This window comes from Cetorhinus maximus, chromosome 2 (genome assembly GCF_964194155.1).
Source record: "Cetorhinus maximus chromosome 2, sCetMax3.hap1.1, whole genome shotgun sequence".
NCBI classification, from domain to species: Eukaryota; Metazoa; Chordata; class Chondrichthyes; order Lamniformes; family Cetorhinidae; genus Cetorhinus; species Cetorhinus maximus.
Window position 1 is genome coordinate 88637191 of NC_135880.1, and position 23630 is coordinate 88660820.

The 23630-nt window shown below is 42.4% G+C and overlaps 1 protein-coding gene across 1 annotated transcript in view; it reads left to right on the top strand.

Moving 5' to 3' along the window:
* LOC144695787 (sorting nexin-24-like) overlaps window positions 1–23630 on the top strand; it is a 227139-nt gene that overhangs the window by 179974 nt on the left and 23535 nt on the right. Inside the window, exon 4 of the mRNA XM_078566774.1 lies at window positions 23099–23193. Coding sequence (XP_078422900.1) covers window positions 23099–23193 — 95 coding nt within the window. The remainder of the gene's footprint in view (window positions 1–23098; window positions 23194–23630) is intronic.

A 23630-nucleotide genomic window follows, 5' to 3' on the forward strand; every position in this document is an offset into this window, starting at 1 on the left:
ACTGCTGCTACTGCACGTTGGTGGTGGAGGGAGTGAATGTTTGTGGATGGGGTGCCAATCAAGTGGGCAGCCTTGTCCTGGATGGTGTCAAGCTTCTTGAGTGTTGTGGGAGCTGCACTCATCCAGACAAGGGGGGGAGTATTCCATCACACTCCTGACTTGTGCCTTGTAGATGGTGGACAGGCTTTGGGGAGTCAGGAGGTGAGTTACTCGTCGCACGATTCCTAGCCTCTGACCTGCTCTTGTAGCCACAGTATTTATATGGCTAGCCCAGTTCAGTTTCTGATCAATGGCAACCCCCAGGATGCTGATAGTGGGGGATTCAGTGATGGTAATGCCTTTGAACATCAAGCGGCAATGGTTGGATTCTCTCTTGTTGTAGATGGTCCTTGCCTGGCGTGAATGTTACTTGCCACTTGTCAGCCCAAGCCTGGATATTGTCTAGTTCTTGTTGCATTTGAATATGGACTGCTTCAGTATCTGAGGAGTCGCAAATGGTGCTGAACATTGCGCAATCATCAGCGAACATCCCCATTTCTGACCTTATGATGGAAGGAAGGTCATTGATGGAGCAGCTGAATATGTTTGGGCCAAGGACACTACCCTGAGGAACTCCTGGAGTGATGTCCTGGAGCTGAGATGACTGACCTCCAACAACCACAACCATCTTCCTTTGTGCTAGGTATGACTCCAACCAGTGGAGAGTTTTTCCCCTGATTCCCATTGATTCCAGTTTTGCTAGGGCTCCTTGATGCCACACTCGGTCAAATGCTGCCTTGATGTCAAGGGCAGCCACTCCCACCTCACCTTTTCTCACCGCAACCTTTTCTCCTGTAGTATAAATTGCTGTGATCCTTTGGAATTTTGCATTCTTGTGTTTGTACTGATAAGTGCAAGACAAAAATCTTTGGCAACATGTCTGTCTTTTCAGCAATGTTCAAATCATGTTGAACTTAGTCAGTTCCTGCTGTTCTCTGTAGATGCCATGACTTACATTTTTATATGTTGTCTGGGTCATTTACAAATGCTATGTTGAGATAAGCCCTAAGTCTCTTAGCTTCCCTTGCACTGAGTCATGAAGCTGTCATGCATTATACTTAAGAGCTTTGACTCTAAACCACTTGGGATTTCCCAAATCATAATTGGTTGATTAAAATCACCCATTAAAATAACTTTGCTGTTGTCAAATATTCTTCTTATCTCTTCAGAGAGAAAATTCTTTCCTGTGCTGATTAGGAGCTCTATAGCATATTCCTAAGTGTTAGCTTCAATTTTCTCATGTTAACAATGTCTACCCAACGTATTGTATAGTTTTCTATCTCCCATTACAACTGCCAGTTTTACCTTCCTAATGTTTTCAGACAGTAGCCTTTCTGTCTACTCTTCGGAACAGTTTATAAACCTTGAATATTCTATTTATTCACAACATCTGGAGTTTGGCAAGTTTCTGATATTGAAACTAAGTTGTAGTTCCTTGCTGCCACAACAGCCTCAAGATTCAGTATCTTGTTATAATGTTTTTTATATTCATGTAAATACATTTTAATTTTAATTTACCCCCTTTCAGAGCCCTTACACCTTTTTCCTGGTCACCAGTTTGTGTATGTATCTCTGAGTTGCTGCATCTGTACTTGCCTGCTAACTACCTCCAACGCCTAGTTCAATTTTGTCTGGGATCGTGTTCCCTCTCTGACTTCTTTGTTTCCTCCGTCTGATCCCTCACCTCCCCCAAGCCAACCATCGCCATCAACAACATCACCCCATCACATATCTCCTAACGACTTAAAAAATAGGAGCAGGAGTAGGCCACTTGGCTCAAAGAGCTGGCGCTGCCATTCGATAATATCATGGCTGATCTGATTGAGGCCTTGACCTCACTTTTTTGCCTGCACCACCACTCCCTGCTCCCCCCATAACCCTTCACTCTCTTGTAGATCAAAAATCTGTCTAATTCAGCCATGAATATATTTTATGGCCCAGCCTCCACTGCTTGCTGGGAAGAGAATTCCAAATACTAACTACCCTCTGAGAGAAGAAATTCCACTTCATCTCCATCTCAAATGGGAGACCCCTTATTTTTAGACTGTGCCCCTGAGTTCTAGATTCCCCCACAGGCTCTCAGCACCTACCCTGTCAAGCCCCCTCATCTTTCAATAAGATCACCTCTCATTCTTCTAAACTCCAATAAGTATAAACCCAATCTACTCAACCTTTCCTTGTAGGACAACCCTTTCAACCCAGGAATCAGACTAGTGAACCTTCTCTAAACTGCTTCCAATGCAACTATATCTCTCCTGAAGTAAATAGACCAAAACTGTACACAGTACTCTAGGTGTTTGCTGGGCAGGGCACCCAAAGTTCTGCTGTAAGGATGCTTGCAAGTGTGACATGAAGGTTCTAAACATTGATTATCGCACTGGGAGTCACTAGCTAATGATAGAGGAAAATGGCGACACCTTCTGTGGGCTGGTGTTCACCACCACGATAACCAGTGCCTACAGCATCTTGACAACAGACACCAACACCAAAAACAACAACCCACAACAACACTTGGCAGCTTCATAAAAGCAAAATACTGCGGATGCTGGAAATCTAGAACAAAAACAAAAATACCTGGAAAAACTCAGCAGGTCTGACAGCATCTGTGGAGAGGGATACACTTGACATTTCGAGTCCGTATGACCCTTCATCAGAACTAAGACATATGGAAATGAGATGAAATGTATGCTGGTAGAAGGGGTGGGACAGGAGAGCTCGATAGAGGGCCAGTGATAGATGGAGGCCAAGAAGTGACTGCCAAAGATGTCATAGACAAAAGGACAAAGAGGTGTTGATGGTGGTGATATTATCTAAAAGATGTGCTTCATGATCGGCACTTGTGGCAGAACCTGCCTCTCAAGGATTGGCCTCTTCAGCCATTAGCTAGATAAAGACACCCATCAGAAATAGAGTTGTTTGTTGCCTGTCCATCATCTTTCATAGATGGAAGGATGTCAGAACAGAACTCTAGTTGCGGTCTCACAAATATTTTGTACAGTCTTACCAAGACTTCGTTACTTTTATACTCCATCCCCCTTGCAATAAAGGCCAACTTTCCATTTGCCTTCCTAATTACTCACTGTACCTGCATGCTAATTTTTTGTGATTCATGTACAAGGACACCCTCTGTACCGCAGCATTCTGCAGTCTCTCTCCATTTAAATAACATTCTGCTTTCCTTTTTTCCCTGCCTCACATTTTCCCACATTATAGTCCTCCTGTCAATTTTTTACCCACTCATTTAACCTATCTTTATTCCTTTGCAGACTGTATCCTTCTTATAACCTGCTTTCTTACCTATCTTTAGTAAATTTGGCTACAATACAGTCATCCAAGTCATTTGAGGCCCCAGCACTTATTCCTGTGGCACTCCACTCGTTACAGTTCGTCAACCTGATTTAAATGATTCTCAATTACTGCCTCAATTATACTTGCAAGTTTTTGCCTATATTTGGTTTAGTTACAAATTGCCTCTCCAGTCCTTTTTGATTTGTTTCATGAAAGTTGCATTGTTTTTAGACCATGATGCTAGTCATTCATTTACATCCTGAATGGTCTCATTCTCTTTCCCAAACACTGGAAGTATATCAGAGAGCAGTGACTGGAGCTGGTAACCACAGGGGCAGTCGGTATTCGCAGGGGCGAGTTGATGACTGAGGGGTTGGGGGGGGATTGCTGGTCAGTAATTGCGAGGATTTGCTAATAATGGGGATGGAGCCAGTGATCATGGGGTTGAGTCCGTGATTGCATTGGGGATCGGTGAACATAGCAGGGTTTGCAGCTTTGCTTGGGGGTTTGGGGCAGGGCTAGGGGGAAATACTCCTGCTCCTCCTGGCCGACAAGCAGCACTGGAAAAACACTAGCATCTTCACCTCACCTCCTAGGTTTCTTAAAAGCCCAGGGTAGAAATCGCGAGGGGGTGGAATATGGGTACATTGTGGTTTGGAGAGGCAGCGTTGCGGGGTGTGGTAGTGGTGATTGTGGGGTCGGGGACTTGAGTTTGAGATTTTTTTTATATTTTATTTTCACACCTCACCCTGACCCCCTTTCTTGGGGGGTAAAATTACCCCCATTGTGTGCAGTACTCGAGGAAATTGAGTAGTTCTTTAAATTATTAAATCATGTTCTATCTTTCCCATTTGCATTGCCTTTGGGTATTCTGCGACAACGTTTGGATTCTCTGGGTTTGAGGCTAGATATAACCCCAGGCGCCATATGCATTTCATCAGTATGTTTGTTTCACAATATTTGTTTCTCACTGTTATAATTACAATCTATTTCAAAAAGTGATAATTTAAACTCCGTGTTAGATTCCTATTGGCCTGTCTGCTCCATCTTCCTTTAGTCAATAGGACAGAAGTTAGGTCATATACTTCTACTTTAGGAATATAGGAAGGATAGGGTGGGCATAGCTGAAAAAATGTTTGAAAACATTTGTTACAAATTTCATAGCTGCATAGTCCACTGTACATATAGATAGATGACATTATTCCAAGAGAAAAGCCATTATATCTATAAACTATTGACTGGAAGGGGGAGTTCTTATATACACAGATGGCGTCCCTTTCCCCATTTTTTTAAAACCCTTGTTAGTGCTTACTACTACCCACTTTTTGGAGGAAGGTTTTCCCCCATACTTGAATGAGGATTTTTTAAAAAATTTTATTAAAACATTTAGAAATTTTAAAACTGTGTTTCACTTTGTTTAATGCCAGTATTGTTCTGAATTGGATTACAGACTCTATTTAATAGTATTTCAGTTCCTCAAAATCAAAAATGTATCTTGCTGAGAGACTGAGCAAGAACATTGATTAACAATCACTTTGGCATCAGGGCCACTGTCCAGATTCATTTCTTTTCGTGTTTTGCATATTTTATTGATTTTAAACTGGTAAATGAGCATCATGTGGATGAAGTGAAGTTGAACTGTTTACAGGAACAAAAATAACCTTTCAATAAGAAAAGATGCATGGGTCATACTATCGGTACTATTCTGCTGCCCCAAGCAGATGGCATTCAGCTGGTATTGATTTCTTCCTGTAGTTGTGGAGCCGCACACAGCTGGGCATGCTCATTTCATTTTTTTTTCTCTGATTGTGAGGGCGAGTCATGAATCTCGTTCCTCACTTTATGTTTGCAACTCTTTCCGTCCAGTAGCAACATATTTTAAAGAGGCATTGATAACATTTCTACAGTGGAACCGGCTTTATCATAGTGCTTATTATGTCAGCATTTTACAAAAGCATTTCACTTTATCAGAATTGGTCTAGATCACTCATAATTCATTAAAACCAGAATCGAAGAAATTCAAATTTCATATTTCCTTTACAACTACATAAGCTCTTTTTAAGATTATGAAATAATGTTGGCAGAAAGTTTGTAAAGACATCAGAATTTTTATGTGGAAGAGTGAAATTACATTAATATAGTTCCTGTAATATTCCAAAACGCTTAGTATCCTTGAGTTTTGAGTTGTTGTCACTGCTTTGTAGGCAAGCACAGCAACACAAAATTTCACACAGCCGTTTTGCAGCAATATTATGAATGGCCAATTAATCTGTTTTGGCAGTATTGGTTTAGGATACATTTGTTTGTTGGGGGTGGTAGAGGGGAGTCGAAAAATTGATTTAGTATCTCGGGTCCAGTTTTCATAGTTTTAGCCTTGCAATGTGTAATGTAAAAATGGGCACTGATTCTGTTTTGTACCTGAATAGCACCAGATCTGAATTTTCTGCATTGCTTTTCAGATGTTTGTACCTGAGGGTGCATTAATGTAAATTAAGACCTGTGTGTGCCCTGATTTCCTTCTGTACCAGCATGATACTTTAACTCTTTTTCACTCACATGTGTGTGCTGTATTTGGTACAGTGGTTCCCTCCTCTACTCATTCTCTTGGTAAGATGGCATATTTAGAAGCAGAAAAGGAAAAACAACCACAAGCCTCTCCGACAGCTGTTGTAAATATGTGGCTGGCCTGCCCCAGAGCCACCTATTTGTGTTTCTCTAACCAAAGGGCAGGAATCTAGCAAACAGGCAAACAGAATATTTCTAGTCAAACCTGCACTAATCCCTGTGCCAAATCTTCATTGTATATGCCGATACTTGGTTGTTCATCCACGGTAAAAAGGTATAAATAGAACAGCAATTCAGTTCCAACAAATTTAAAAAGTAATGAATTTGTGACTGCCTAATCTACACTTCCACTTGAATTTTCCATGGTGATATAGGCCTGGATTTTCATCCATGAGGCGGGTACTGGGAGTCGGGAAAATTCCTGGTTCGGCCTGCCCACATCGGGAGAAAGTGCCCACAAGTACGGCATTTTCCTTGTTGGGGCGTGGACTGGAGTCGGGCCAGCCGATCCATAAAAAAGTTCGGAGGCAGCTACAGGGGCTACCAAGGTGGGTTGTTTAAAAGGTCTGCCTCGGTGTTGTGGGACTTGATCTCAGTTAAAATAAAAACAGAAACGTCTTCTATCCCTCACCCCTCATGCCTCCCCACCCCCCACACACTCCACATTTCCCATCCATACCACTTCATGGCCCCACCCACGCCTTCATGCCAAGGTATGCTCCCATCCACTCTCTATGGCCCCTCATGCCACCCATGCAAAGGTATGCCCCAACCCACCATGGCCTTTCATGCCCCCCATGCCAAGCTATGGCACTTCCATGCCCATTCACCCATGATACATGTATAGAACCAATGAACTCTATAGTGACAGTAGGATGTGTAGAAGAAAAGCTTTAAAAAGTCAATCATTGATAACTTTCAACTTTCTTAAAAAAAAATCCTTTTTACTACAGGGCAATAAATGTGTCAATCATCCGGACCATTTAAAATTTCAGTTGAAACTGCAAGCACTTGAAACCACTTCATCTTGTATGAAGAAACATTATGAAATTGACAGCATAGATCAGGTAGCTAGAGCTGTCATTCAAGCAATATTTTCTCTGGATCTCAGGTGTTTAGTACACAAACGGGTGTCAGGGCTGTCAGCCAAGATTACATAATGAAATTTGGCTGAGAGTCAGAAATCCATTGGGTGTTGAAACGCCAGTTCCAGCTGTTGAAACTACTATCACTGTAGAGTTCATTGGTTCTATACGGTGTGTAGTGGGGTGTGAATAGGCATGGAAGTGTTCTAGCTTGGCATGAGGGGCCTTAGGGATTTCTGAAGGGGTATACTTTGCCATGGATGGCATGAAGAGGACCTTTTGAAATTACATTTTAAAAGGATCCTTCTTGCAGACTATGGATAACAGACACTTCTGAGGTACTTTGAACCACAACTCTTTGAAAAATTGGTCTAACTCCATGAAAATTGTGGAGGACTAGGACATGCTGTTAGGCCCACAGGCCCTCATCCCTCCTGACCCCACCACGCACATGCCCATGCCCTCTCCTTTCCAACCCATGGACTGTACTCACCCCCATGTCCCCTCATACCTGCATACCACCTCAATGCCAACTCATACCCCCCTTGCCACCTCCCTAGCCACTCAGCCAGTATCCACCATGGGCAGACCTCAGGACCCATGTGGAGATGGAAAAGACTTCTAACAATCTAATATACAGCTCTCATTCATACACATTTGATAGTGAAAAAAACTCCCATCATGAAACCCATTCAAATCTCAAGTAGTTAATCTCTTATAAAAACAAATTTCTAATCAGACCCCACATCAAAGACAGCTGATCCTTGGTTCTTTAAATTGTCAGTCAAACTGTGAACTCAGAACACCCTGCCAAGACCTTTTTAGCTTTTGAAACTCAGACAAGCATTCATAATTACATCATAATACCCTTTGGGGAATGTTAACATAGACCTCTGCTGAAACTGCACAAACAGATGGTAGATCTTTTCTAACCTACACCAGCTGGCCTGTCAATCAAAGCAGTCCAGCAGAGGGTTTTTTTTGAACACTCACTGACACCATAAGCCTGTGTTTTCATGTTTAAGAGCGGAGGATTTACAAAAACTCCAGATAATTACATTTAACATACCTTATCAGCCTTTCATGAACGTTTATGTCTACTCCATCAATTTGTGACTCCCACACTGTAGGTTAAGGCCCTTGAACCAGCCAAAATGTGGTCTGTTTGAACTCAGCCCTAAGTTGAAATGGCTCTGCTCAGATCAGGCTTCCAACCTGTGTGATTCACGCCTCCTTCCCTCTGCTGACAAAAATGAGACCTGTTGGAAATGGGCCAAGCTGGGGCACAAAAAGTGTTATGCCACTAAGCTGTTTTTAAAACTTTTCTTCTAATTTGTAACCAAAAACAGAATATTTTTTAAAATATTGAGTTATAATTCAAACTGATCTTATGGTAGTAAACTACAAATTAAAGGTTGATAATACCTTTTTAAAATGATGACACTGATTGCTCTGCTTGCATAGTTTTACATTTAACTAAAGTTTCTAAGCTTCCCTGAACACAATGTGTACGTTAAAACCTGAATTCTCTTATCAGGATCTGATCAATAAATTGGGATTATAAAGTACAGATCAATAATATTGAAGTTAGTTTAGCACTGGATTTTACAATCTCAGGAATCTAGGTAAAGTAGTTTACTGGTGCACTGCCTTAGTTCTGCAGCAGATATAGCATTATGTTTTGTTAAGTACAGCATAGTAGATAACAGTAATAAAGCAAAGATAAATGTTTGGACTATCTTGTAGACATTCTTGGCCTTAAATCATGAACCCTTCTTACATTATTCTAAAATTAGATCAGAAGTTGGGAGGGAGTTAAAACTGTAACTTGTCAGCTTGTTCCCTTGGATATAATCTGAACCACTAGACAGTGTTGGTCTTTCAACCAATCGCCGGTTGAAAAATGCACAATATTCATCTGGAGTGAAATATTTTAAAAACTCAATTTAGTTTCAGTTTCATAGTAAAATGTTTTTTCTTCTTCACTAAGCTTTTGAGGTGCTGATACTTCTGTGATTTTCAGGTGCGGCATTAATGTTAGACTTCAATTTCAGGCAACTAATGAAGTCAGTGTTTAGATGCTATCTTCTGGCAGAAAGACTGTACAGAATTTTTTTTGAAAATGATGCAATTAATATATTTGTGGACTTCAAAGCTTGAAGAAAGCAGCGCGGAAACAAGTGCATTAACCCCGAGTACATTGAATTCCCTACTAACTGCAGTATTCTGTTCTGACTTGGAGGAGGCACCTGATGTTTAGAGTAATTAGTTTCAATGGGAATGTCAGCAGCGCTCTCGAGAGCTTTCTCTGGCCCCTAGCCTTTGCTATGAAGAAAATATCACCAAGACAAAAATCATGAAAACTTATTGCATAGCTGAACATTCTTCAATGTGGTAGTGATTTTAGAGTGGTGAAAATGATGATGGGAAACAAATCCTTAACCTAAACCTATGAATGTGGCATTCCTATAAGTTCTTGGGGTTTGTCTGATTGATTTACCAGGTGATGCTTCAGGTCATCTTATATCCTAAATGCTTTGATTTCGTGATAAATTAAAAGTAAAATGAACGGATATAACATGTGTGGAACTCAACTTCTTGTTGTGTAGTTATATATTTCAATACTGATTGTTGTATTTCCCCATAGAGTTCTTGAGTGGATGGGTCCTAAATGTGAGAAATCCGGTTAGGTTTCTTCAATAACATTAAAAAAAAACACACTTTAGGGGTATTTAAATGTAAAATGAACTCAATATTTTGTCTATATTGTAGAAAAACTTTAAAAAAAAATTTGAACCAGCATCTGTGGCTAAAATTTAAAACAAGTTAAGAGTTTTAAGGTTAACTAGTTGAATGAGCATCTATTTTGTTGCTCAGACCAATGGAGGCTGCAATATCTGTGTATAAAGCAGTAGTTTTAGGGGGTGCTCACCAGGAAAAAAACAGTGCTGTTTTCTGGTTGCAGTTTTCAATTGTTATTTATTCAAGTGGCCACAGTACTTGTGATGAAATAATTCACATTTATATTCAGGGTAGACTACAAAAAATTACTAAATTAGGGTGATTTTTTTTTACTGGTAGCACTTTCTGCCGTAGCAATTTAATGGTGCTTGTCAAGTCATGCATGATTTTTACACATTGAGTTCCTAATATATTTCTACAAGAAGATTTTTGTGATAATTGATGGATATAGGAACTCCAGATATTGAAAGCTATTTCACACCTAAAGTTTTCATACTGAATTGCTGATGTGTGTTATATCCTCAGAAGGTTAGTGGACTTGTCTTGTCCAAGTTTTCAGTAAGATGGTTAGTGTTATAATTGGCTGATGAGAAGGCCTGAGCCTAAATATAATGCCAACATTTGATTTCCCAGTGTCCTCAGTGAAGATCTGTCACCATTTATGTTGACTTTAGTGACAATTCTCTAGCAGTGAAACTCGAGGGAAATCATTACACTGTTTATGCCTCTGCCTTGTCGGACAGAGTTATCCTGTGATATTTTAACGTATTTTCTCCTGCATGATGGCATCTAGCTGAGGTTAAGGCAGAACAAGTCCCTCTGTAATATGGTGACTGCATTTTACTCACTGAAACAGAAAAGAAATCTGACAATTAGTTGTATGGAATGTCAGTGAAGGGACATGTGCAAGTAATCAGCTACTTCCACAGGGAGAGCAGAGTTAAGAGGCAGATTCTTAAAAATTTGAGGCTTTTAGTGGCCACACTACAGGAAAAAAAATCGATATGGTAGAACTAAGGTTATGGTGGGCAAGAGGAGCAGAAATCAATGTTCTAAGAATGCACTCTTTTTTTGCTTTTCCTTTTCTATACAGAATTGGTAAGAAGATATATTTTATTAATGTACTTCCATTACATTTGTCAAATATTATATTGCATTGAATTAAATTATGAACATGATAGGTGCTGTGTTGCACTTTATTTACTTTTCCTGATGACTTAAAATATGATGTGTGTTTATATGATTTTATGTACATTACATCGTAATAAATGACTGACTGTGATTCAGTTTAGCAGATCTGATGCCATCTGAAATAGTGAGCCTTTTAGTAATAAAAGTTCTATTATTATTTTGTCCACAAAATCATCTATTTACATTCTGAAGAATAACAATTACTTGAGCATGTTACTCGTGTGGGGTGCAGACGATGCTGATTAACCACTTGAACTTTGTTGTCTCTCCTCTGACCCCCTTTTGTATTCTAAAACATTGCAGCCTTGCGTAATTTATTTCACAGCACGCCTTCTGAACAATTTTGAATACTTGAAATCCTTAATAATTAAATTGTTCACTAAGTTTTCAATTCTGTTTTATTCTGAAATTGAGGATATTGTAAAGGCACTCATGACGATCATATGATGTTCAATAATCCCTGCAAGAAGTAGCATATTCTATAGGTGAATACTAACACTGGGAATTTCCTTGGGGATTCTCCCATTCAGTCGTCATAACTGCTGAAAATCAGCAGAAGCCCCAGATGGATGGGTAAACTGGGTTTTCGCCAATCTTCTGCTGAGGTTACAACAGCTGATCAGGAGAGCCATGGAGGGAATTTCTTGATGCCTGGTTGTTATTTTTAAATTATGTTACCTTGTAGATTTAAAAATGATCTTAATTTTATACTGTAAATGCAAGAATGAGAACTTTAGGACATTAGTAATACTGATTTGGAATAGGGAATCCATATGGAGTGCATCTGTTCCTTATCACTAGCAATGGAAAAAACAATTGAAGCATTTTTTGATTCCTCAGTTATTTAATGCGTTTGGACAATATGTCTGATTAGAATACTGCCCTAAAAATGAAGCTGGTATAAAATGGTCTTCCTTAAATCATTTGTACTGATACATTTGTGTAAAATGTCCATCCATCTGGAAGATGGGGAAGACATTTAGTTATTGAATTATATGAAGTGGAGTCATTAACCAAGCAGTTACTTCTATGATTACAACAGAACAAACACAGACAAAATAAATATGGTTATATGCAACAATATGAATGAAACTTTAAAGGAGAGGGAAATAATCTTTTGCAAATGGTGAAAACATTTTAACCCATAGCATGCAGTAAACTATGGATCATCAGTACTCCCTGTACAAGTACCCAAAAGTTAAACAATCCCAAATGGTTGAACCAGTGCTGCACCACAAGTATGCAAAAGAGCTGGTGGTCTTAATGATTTTTTTCTTCTTTGTGTTAGGCATGGAACAGCAGTTCTTATGCCAGCTCGACGTCATTAGTGTACAGATGGAGTATGTGACCAGTGCATTGTAAGCTGATCTGTCAAGCTTAACAAACAGCCCACCTTGTTAACATTCCTTAAATCCTGCATTAATACCCCAAAGTAAATCCCTGAACGCATACTCATTGAACTTTCTCTTTGTTGCCATGATGGATGAGGTTGCACCCTGGAAAATAAAGTAACAACCCCTCCCCAAATAAAATGAGTGGGAAAAAAATGTAGGTTTTGTTGCTGTTCCTTTTCTGTCGTCTCAACAAATAAAAAGAAGAAACCTTCTGTTTTCCGTGTTGTTTATAATAAAAACAGAAAATGCTGGAAAAACTCAGCAGGTCTGGCAGCATCTGTGAGCTCTGAAGAAGAGTCATACGGACTCAAACCTTAACTCTGTTTCTCTCTCCACAGATGCTGCCAGACCTGCTGAGTTTTTCCAGCATTTTCTGTTTTTATTTCAGATTTCCGGCATCCGTGGTATTTTGCTTTCGTCCATGTTGGTTATGCTGTTTTAATGAAATTAAGTGGATGAATAGCTATTGAAGAATGGTTTACAGAAAATAAAAATGTAGTTATATTCTTACAGCCAATTTTATGCTGATCTACAGATGATTAAATCTTAGACATTAAGGTTGCTTTGAAAGCATCTCTGATAATTCAGCAAGTTTATCGCTAGTAGCTCAGCCATTAATGCACTAAGAAACCTAATTTGATGCTGTGTCTATGCTAGGCTGACTGACCTCAACTGGACTGACTGTATATATGCTACATTTAGCCTCTATGCCCATCGGCTAGCGTTGAGAAGATCAAGCTGGTTTCTCACACTTAATTACAATTAGATGGGGAGGTGGTGGCATTGTTGTAATGTCACAGGACTAGTATTCCAGAGACCCAGAGTAATGCCCTGGGGACCCAGGTTTGGATCCCACCACAGCAGATGTGAAATTTGAATTCAATAAAAGTCTGGAATTAAAAGTCTGATGATGACCACGAAACCAAACCATTGCCGATTGTTGTAAAAGCCCATCTGGTTCACTAATGCCCTTTAGCGAAAGAAATCCGCCGTCCATACGTGGTCTGGCCTACATGTGACTCCAGATCCACAGCAATGTTGTTGACTCTTTAATGCCTCTGGGCATCCAAGGGCAAGTAGGGATGGGCAATAAATGTCAGCCTAGCCAGCGACACCAACATCCCATGAATGAGTTAAAAAAAATCTCTGCTGGAAGTGTGAATAGGAATGTCAGATAAAGGGCAGATCGTCCCAGATTTGCACGAAGTCTGGAGGCAAGCAGGAAAAAGAGCGTTTTACTCACCGGCTGCAATGGTGGCTTTTCATGCCATATCATCCCAAACCCACCACATTAATCATGCATTCCCGGGTAACAAGCCATTTTGATGGCGGGCAGGTTCTCATTTGTCTGTCACGACTTCACCTCACCGCTTCCTCACACCGGGCAGCAGGAACTTCCCAGATTTCTGGCACTTGAGGACAGCTGGAGGCCAGAAATCTGCTGAATACGGTTCAGATGACAAGCCTCTGGGCTCAGTCATACTTCAGTTGCTGGAGCTACAAAGACAAGCCTGAGAACATCAGGAAGAAATGTCCAATGCACTCCTCAGGTTGCAAGGCATGATGGAGGAGTCCGTGTGCCTTCAGTCTGAGGTGATAGCGTCGGCATGCCAACGCACCTAGGTCAACACTGGTAGGATGGCGGCCACCATGGAAACCTTGGTTCAGGACATTAGTCCTGCACTGTTGCACAGGCTGAACTCCATTGCTGATGCCATAGTTGGCTTCTAACAGTATCAACACGTGAGGGGTGCGGGGTAGCTCAATCTCACTTCACCTTCCACTTCTTCCCAAGGAGTCAGCCAGGGGCCCTCGGGCACCCACAGGGAGGAGGACCAGCAGGTGTACACCCTGGACCCATCCATCCAGGTGACTCTGGGGTGTCCAGCCCATCTGAATCCCCTCTTCCTTCAGCTCCACAGGCTGAGGAGGGTACCACTTCCACACAGCTGGACCCCAGAAGCAGGCCAGGGCCCTCCAGGTCTCGGCCCTCCAGAGGCCACCTGTTGAGGTCATCACAGATTGTGCATAGCCATCAGCAGGCTGCCTCCACCTTGGCTGTGAATGCCGGGGGAGCACTAAGACATAGCAGCAGGGTTAGGAAGGTTAGGAAGATGTAGTTGCACAGCCTGGTGTTAATCACTTGTACATAATGTTCACTATTGTAAATAAACTCCCAAGAATATCTCCTTGCCTCTGGCTCCTTGTTATGATGAGCAGTGTTCGTGTCACTCAGATGTGAAACCTTCTTCCTGCACAAGATAAAGGCAGGGGTCTCAGTCCAGGGCCTCTTCCCTGTGCAGTGTGTAACCTTCAGACCGAGATGATGATCTGGCTTCACTGCATGTCGTCATCATCCTCCTGGAATTGAGCAACTGTTAGGGCCTCGGCTGCGTCTCCATGACAGGAACATTATCACAGAGGGTATGTGCCCTGCCATCATCCAAGATGGAGTAAAACGTTCACAGTTGCAATGTGAGGGTCTATGGTGTCTCCTCACTGCATGTCATCGTCGTCCTCCACAAATCTAGCAGCCACAAAACGTCTCCCGAATGCGCCTGCCTCATCTGGCCAGTGCGATGGCCTCATCGCTGGCATCCTTACCATCAAGGACCTCTTCACCCTCATCCCTGTCGACGTCCTCCTCGTCGGAGGAGATGTGCAGCTCCTCCATCTCCTCCTCAACCAGCTCCTCTCCTCGTTGCAGCGCCAGGTTGTAAAAGGTGCAGCAGGTGACAGCAATGCGTGACACCCTCTGTGGACTATATTGCAGGGCTCCACCAGACCTGTTCAGGCACTGGAACCTCATTTTCAGCATCCCGATAGTTTGCTCCATCAAGGTGCGAGTTGCAGCATGAACCTCATTATACCTTCACTCTGTTGCAGCCTGAGGCCGCCGCACGGGTGTCATCAGCCACGTCCTCTGCGGATAGCCCTTGTACCCCAGGAGCCAACCCTGCAGCATCTGTGAACCCTGGAAGATGCCAGGGATCTGAGACCTACTGAGGATGTAGGAGTTGTGAACACTCCCTTGGAACCATGCGCAGACCTGCAGGATGCATTTGTGGTGGTCACACACCAGCTGAACATGCAGGGAGTGGAAGTCCTTGCGGTTGACATAGGGTTGACATTGTTGCCATGGAGATCTGAGTGCCACGTGAGTCGCACCCTGCACCTGTGGGAAAGCTGAGATCTGGGCAAATCCAATTGTTCTTGCATCCTGGCTTTCCTGGCCATCCAACTCACCTCAACCACAGAACAGCCCTTGCCCCGGCATTGCATTGTCAGCCAGCCAGGAAAATACAACTTGCCTGCACACTCGTTTGAATACGCGCCTCAACCTTGAAGTCCAACAGGCGACCCTTGTGAGTGCAGTGCAACGTTACTGTGCAAGTGCAGCTCGCCAGCTGCACGCTTTATAAATGCTGTTGTGAAACATGTCAGTATGCAATCACATCAACATGTTTGGATGATCCAGCATGGGGGGGATGATTCCGGCAAGCTGGGCCTCCAATGATATGCAGATGTATTACAACGACGTTCCCAACGTCCGGCAGCAGGAAATGCAGCCCGTCATTGATGGGTAGAGTGATGGTTGCAAACGTGTTTCACGATGACGTGAAACCGATTTCTGACCTTCTCCCCATAGAAAATAGGAGGAGGAGTAGGTCATCCGGCCCTTTGAGCCTGCTCCGCCATTCAATATGACCATGGCTGATCCTCTATCTCAACCTTGTACTCCTGCTCTCTCCCCCTACCCCTTGACGCCTTTAGAGTCCAGAAATCTATTTCTTTCTTAACTGTGTTCAGTGACTTGGCCTCCACAGCCTTCTGTGGTAGAAAATTCCACAGGCTCGCCACCTTCTGAGTTAAGACGTTTCTCCTCATCTCAGGCCTAAAAGGTCTACCCGATATCCTGAGACTGTGATCTCTTGTTCTAGACGCCCCAGCCAGAGGAAATATCATCTCTGCATCCAGTCTGTCCATCCCTGTCAGAATTTTATGTTTGAATGAGATTTCCTCTCATTCTTCTAAACTCCAGTGAATACAGGCCTAATTGGCCCAATCTCTCCTCAGACGACAATCCTGCCATCCCAGGAATCAGTTTGGTGAACCGTCGCTGCACTCCCTCTATGGCAAGTATATTCTTTCTTAGGTAAGAAGACCAAAACTGCACAAAATACTCCAAGTGTGGTCTCACCAAGGCCCTGCACAGCTGCAGTAAGACATCCTTGCTCCTGTACTCAAGTCCTCTCGCAATGAAGGCCAATACATTTACCCACATTATACTGCATCTGCCATGTATTTGCCCACTCGCTCAACCTGTCTAAATCACCTTGAAGCCTCGTAACATCCTCCTCATGGCTCACATTCCCACCAAGTTTCGTGCTGTCAGCAGACTTGGAAATATTACATTTGGTTCCCTCATCCAAATCATTAATATATATTGTGAATAGCTGAGGCCCAAGTACTGATACCTGCAGTACCCCACTAGTCACTGCCTGTCACTCCGAAGAAGACCCATTTATTCCTACTGTCTGTTTCCTGGCTGCTAACCAATTCTCAATCTATTCCAATATATTACCCCCAGTCCCATGTGCTTTAATTTGACACACTAACCTCTTATGTGGGACTTTATGAAAAGCTTTCTGAAAATCCAAATACAGCACATCGACTGTTTCTTCCTAATCTATTCTGCTAAAGGAGGTTACATCCTCTAAGAACTCCAGTACGTTTGTCAAACATGATTTCCCTTTCATAAATCCATGTTGACTTTGTCTAATCCAGTTGATATTTTCTAAGTGTTCTGTTATCACATCCTTTATAATTGACTCTAGCATTTTCTCTACTACTGAGGTTAGGCCAACCAGTCTGTAATTCGCTATTTTCTCCCTTCCTCCTTTTTTAAATAGTGGGGTTACATTTTCTGCCCTCCAATCTGCCAGGACTGTTCCAGAATCTACAGAACTTTGGAAGATGACAACCAACGTATCCACTATTTCCATGGCCACCTCCTTTAGCACCCTGGGATTGAGATTATCGGGCCCTGGGGATTTATTGGCTTTCAGCCCTATGAATTTCTCCAGCACTATTGTTTTAGTAATACTAATTTCCTTCAATTCCTCCTTCTCACTAGACCCTTGGTTCCCTAGCGTTTCTGGGAAGTTATTTGTCTGTCCATGAAGACAGAACTAAAGTAGTTGGTTAATTGCTCTGCCATTTCCTTGTTCTCTATTATAAAATCTCTTGTTTCAGACTGTAAAGGACCTATATTTGTCTTCACTAATCTTTTTCTTTTTACATACTTATAGAAGCTTTTACAGTCTGCATTTATGTTCCTTGCAAGTTCACTCTCATACTCTATTTTTCCCCTCTTAATCAATTTCTTGGAAACTGCTCCAAATCCTCAGGCTTGCTACTTTTTCTAGCAGCTTTATATGACTCCTCTATGGATCTAATACTATCCTTAATTTCTTTTGTTAGCCATGGTTGGGCTGTTTTTCCTGTTGTGTTTTTTGAGCCAGAAAAGAATGTATAACTGTTGCAATGCATACATCTGTTCCTTAAATATTAGCCATTGTCTATCCGCCATCATGCCTTTTAATAAAGTTCCTCAATCTATCTTAGCCAACTCACACCTCATACCTTCTCAGTTTCCTTTGTTAAAATTTAGGGCCCTAGTTTCAGATCAGACTACTTACCTTTCCATCCTAATGAAGAATTCTATCATGTTATGGTTACTGTTTCCTAAAGGACCCCGCACAACAAGATTATTAATTAAACCATTCTCATTGCACAATACCAAATCTAAGATAGCCTGTTCCCTAGTCAGTTCCTCGACATACTGATGCACCTGATGCATCTGAATCCAATCCCCCAGGAGATACTGGTGAGAAAATTGAGAAACCTTTTCTGGACAAATTTTTTGCAGCTGATCAACTCATATGCAAATTTCTTTCAGCAATCTCATATTAGTGGGTTGAAAATCGTCAACGCCAAAGGAAAATCTGGGTGCAATTCAGTCAGACGAGGACTGAGTGAAATGGTAATTCTAACAGCAGTTGGTAATGCAGATCCTGGGATAATTTGGGGAAGAAATGGCAGAAGCCCCAAATGTGGCGGATAGGGGAAATGCAGCAGATGTGCTATACATAGACTTTCAGAAAGCCTCTGACAATATACCACACAGGACATTGCTGAAAATGTCTAAAGGGGATGGTAGTTGGGAAGGTAGCAAATTGGATTGAAAACCGGTTAGAGGGGAGGAAACAAAGTTAAGAGTTCAGAGTAATTTTTGAATGGTTGGAAGTACCGATGATGCACTAGGTTCTGTTCAGGAACTACCTCTGCTTTGCCGCTGTGAAGCACATTATGATGTTTTCCGACATTTAAGACATATAAATGCAATTGTTCATATCAGACATTTGGAAGAGCAAGGCCTTGTAGGGATTGTAAATGAAGACAAAGATTTTGTGGGGCAGGAAGGCAGTTGAGATCAGCTAGGACAGAAGTGAAGGCAAGTGGGATGAATGTTGTCGCAAAGTTTGGATGTGCCTGATCGGGGGATCTGGCATCAGATAGGAGGGCCGCGGAGAGCCATCCTCCTGCCCTTGCTTCCAATCGCCCTGCCTGGACCTCCAACACCCCCAACCTTCATCCTGCCTTCACTCACCTTTGGTCTGGGGCTCCTTTGTGATCCTGGACCCCTGGTAGGTGCATTGCTGCCAGCTGCCAATGCTCTCGCTGGGGCTGGCAGATGAGGGGCTGCCAGCTTCTGATTGGCTGACAGCTCTCGGCAGGCAGGACCTCCGCCGCTGAGGACCTTAATTATGGGGAAGGCACAACAGTGCCCGCTTAATTGCCTGAAGGACACTTGATTCCACTGGGCCTCTCCCGCAGAACTGAATTCCCCATCACTTCTCCGTCCAAACAGAATCCGGCTTAGGTATGGGCAAAAAATTGGGGACTTGCAAGCAATGTCTGCATCTTCAATAAAGAATAATACATTTTCAAAAAAATAATTTGAGCTCATTAATCTGCTACTAAAATTGTATAGAATTTTGGAGATGTTACTCAATTTGAAATATTATGGTCCATATATGTTTGCATTTTTGTGGTTCGTAGGGTCATTTTGTGCCAAACAAATAGCATCTTCGATGTCAATTCATTTTTAATGAGATGATTATCTTTGAATTAAATCTTTGTAGTTTAGTCTTGTAACATTACAATCATTGGTAAAACAAGTCTGCATTGTTCACACTCATTGTGGCAAAATTATTGGGTCATTCCAACTAACATCTGATTGGGTAATGTGCCAACTGTAGTAAGTTAAGAAGATGCACATGGGAATTTGAGACATTTCCAGTTGTTAGTAAGTTATCCCGCATAGCTAAGTGCAAAACAGTCTTGATATTGGCAAGTTAGGGAACTGTTTGTTGAAGCAACCATGGGCAAAATTTTACAGTCCACCGTTGGAAGGTTTGCAGGCAAGGGGGCTCCCGTAAAATTCCCCGGATGGCCTTCGCTCCACCCTCCCACCTGTCCACAATTTTCCGTGGGACGGGAAGGCCTAGGCCGGCCCACCTGCCCTTGGCCTATTTGAGGCCCTTAAGTGTACAATTAATGTCTGCTTATGGGCTGTTCCTGACCAGCCTCAATTTTGAGGCTGGAGTGAGGAGTTGAGGAGCAGGCGAGAAGCCTGAAAAGTCACCTTGCTCAGGCGGGACGGGAGCAGGGAGAGGGTGCCTCTTTTCCACAGTGGGCCCTCTCCCACACAAGGTCTACCATCCGCAGGTGCCCCCTTCCCCCCCGGCCTCTCCATCAAGGCCCCCATTCCTCTCTCCCCAGCTGCCTGGGCCTCACCTTCCCACTCTGCTGCACTCCAGGACTTTGAATCCAGGGACTGCTTGTAGTCCCTGTCCTGGCCACTGCTGCTGTTGACACTGCTGGGACTACAGAGCTGTCGTCCAATCAGATTGGCAAACAGCTTTCTGAGGTTGGACTTCCTCTCGAGGGAGGGGCAAAAGTTCCAATTCTAACCAAATAATGCACCTGGGAGCATTAAATGGCCACGGGGGTTTGTTATCGATGGAGATGCATTGCCCGCTGACTCTTCGGTTGGTGCTTCGGAAAATCACACCATTCGAGAAACCATGCCCCAGAATATTTAAGTGATAAGTACTGCAGGCGTGAATTAAGTGCTTGATGCCATAAGTGGTTTACTTTCCATACTGCTGTCACAGCGCATTCTGTTTATGTGTGTTATCAATGGTAGTTGAATGACTAAAAATAAATCCTATTTACTTGGACTTTATTGATTCTATAATTATGGGGGCTTGCAAAGCTGCAGCATAATTGGATTGTGATGTAGGGTGAAATGCTGTTTGTTGGCTATTTCAACAGTGATAATAGAGTCTGATTGTTTTAGAGCAGGCAAACTAAAAACGTTGAATCTTAGCTACAGTAGAAAATTGCAAGTGTGCATTATAAGAGATGAGTTAATTTTTGAGGATGATGTGCTGGAGTTGGTGGTCAGTTATTCCAACTTGATGGTCTCTGTTGGGTGGCAGGAAACCAACAATAATGGGAGAAAGAAAGACAATGGTGAGTTACCACTAAATGTAGGCAATGAGATTGACAGCCTTAATTGCTATCTGAGAACATGAAATGAATAGGAAATCAGATACAGATGGAGAGTTTATGAGAAGATGGATAGTAACATAGAACAAAATTACTAAATATCTTTTCCTTTAGTCAGGAATTAGTTGAAATGGCACAGGGTTATTTTATTAGCTCCTGTACAAATCAAGAAAGGCATGAACTACTGGCTGTAAAAACATTTGAAAATGATAAAGGTGGGCATTCAGCTATACTTAGTCCAAATGCTGTTTATCTGAAAGTTGCAGCAGTGATCGGTAAGTGATCGGTAAGTTGTTCTCTGTAGTTAACGGTTAATAACATTGACAGTGATAATTAACCCTTTGAATGGGTTTCATATAATTATGATAGGCTGTGACAGTCTTTAGAATGTTATATTAAGTTTGAATTTTCCTCCTGCCATTCTTATCTATTTTCTGCCTGCACTCATCAATCCCCACCCCTTTCCCCCAAGAAAACACTAGACTTTTCCATGTAATATTACTTGACTAGAAGAAAAAATATTGCAGTGTTCTTCCATGACTGTGTGTAAATTTGCAGACTTTTTCCTTTCCCCCTCCTGTCAAATTACATGTGTTGCTATCATGAGGAACTCTATTAAGCAGTCAGATAAGAAACTTACTGAACTTGTCACAGTTCAGTTAATGGGTTTGAGAAAAAAGCCTCATTATGACTCAAGCCTGGAACCAGCTGTTGGAATAAATGAATTCTATGAATGATGAGATATTTGGTCACTTCCTATCTAATTTAATGTACATCTGAGAAAGTGACAAAAATCTTAAATGAAACTATATTTAATTTGTGTTTTAAATGTATTTCCGCTGTGTATGGTTTACCATTTAGGAAGTCTCCCATCTTGCCTATGTTCCACTGCAGAGAAACTTAACGTTGCCCATCTCAAAGAGTGATTTTTTTCTCTGGTACCAGGTGGTAATGTGATGAATCCAGTAGGTTTGCTTTGATAGTGAACCACTTTTTAGAATGTCTTTTAGGGAAGGAAATCTGCCCTCCTTACCCAGTCTGGACTATATAGCCTGAATATTTCGGATGTCGGGGTTTCCCTTTCCGCCATCCAAAGAGTTCCCTGTCGATTCTGACTGCCCTGCAGCCATTTCAGTCTCAAATGAGCGTTAAGTGACTGCACACAGGACTTCCGCCCGTCACTTGGGAGGAAGTCCCACCTTAGAGGGCAGCTGACCAATCTAATCGGCCGGCAGCCCTCTAGCCCCTGCAGCAACAGGAGCTGCAGTGAACAGAAGAGGAAGTGCTTCAACATGCCAGAGCCTAAGTCCCAGAACTGGACAGCAAGGTAAGTTTTTGGAGGAGGGTAGGGAAGACCTGAGGGGGTGGAAAGTGGGCGATTGGGATGTCGGGGGAGAGGCCGGGATTGGGGGGGAAGGGAGGTCCAGTGGCCACCAGACCTTAAGGGGCTGGTGCTTGAAGTCAGAAAGGGGGCTTCTGATGGAGGCACCCCCGCCACCCTTCCCACCCGAGGCCTAAGCCCATTCATTTTCGGGCGTCCCCCATGCCAGGCAAATCCCCCCGCCAGCCTAAAATTTGAGGCTGGGCTGGAAATGGCCCTTAAATGACCAATAATTGGCCACTTAAGGGCTTCAACTGGGGCAAGGGCTGGTGTTCTGTCTGAGGCCTTGCCCGCCCCAGGGTAAAATCGACGTGAGGTCAGGTGGGCAGGAGCCCAGAGGGAATCCCATTCCTTCAATTTGATGCCTCCCTGCCTAAAAACCTGCCATCGGGGGAGTGTGAAATTTAGGCCTATGCAATCTCACACTAATATGCTTAACTGCCCTCTGAAGTGCTTGAGCAAACCATTCAATCGTATGAGTTCTGACCTCTCAGGAAACCAGAGATAGGGAATAATGCCTGCTTTGCTTGTGATGCCCACATCCCAAGAATTAATTTTTTTTTTAAATTCACTCTGTGAAGCAGTTATTCTGTATCTAAATCTCAGAGCACATTTTTTAATTCAAATTTTTCTCCCTCTATTTTCAGCATTGTCAACATTATAGAAATCCATTATTTTCATGCGCATGTTTAATGTTATGCAATAATACATCGTGAAAGCTACATTTCAATTTATTTTGAATAAGTTTGTTGCTAATTTATTTCTTTTGACAGGCTATTCTGATTGAGAATGAAGAACTACCCAAGATATTTCTAGATTTTCTTAACATTCGTCATCTCCCTTCTTTACCAAAAGTTGAAAGTTGCAGGTAAGTTTACAGCTATCACCATTCATATGTAAACTCCTAGCATGCAAGTTCAGCAAGCAATTAGGTAAATAGTATGTTGGCCTTCATCACAAGGGGGTTTGAGTACAGGAATAAAGACGTCTTGCTGCAATTGTATAGAGCCTTGGTGAGACGGCATCTGGAGTATTGCGTACAGTTTTGCTCTCCTTATGTAAGGAAGGGTGTACTTGCCATACAGGGAGTGCAATGGGTGTTCACCAGACTAACCCCTGGGATGGCAGGATTGTTCTATGAGGAGAGATTGAGGAAATTGGGCCTGTATTGAGTTTTGAAAAAAGAGAAGTGACCTCATTGAAACTTTAAAAATTCTTACAGGACATAGCAGGGTAGATGTAGATAGGATGTTTCTCCTGGCTGATGAGTCTAGAACCAGGGGACACAGTCTCAGTATAAGGGGG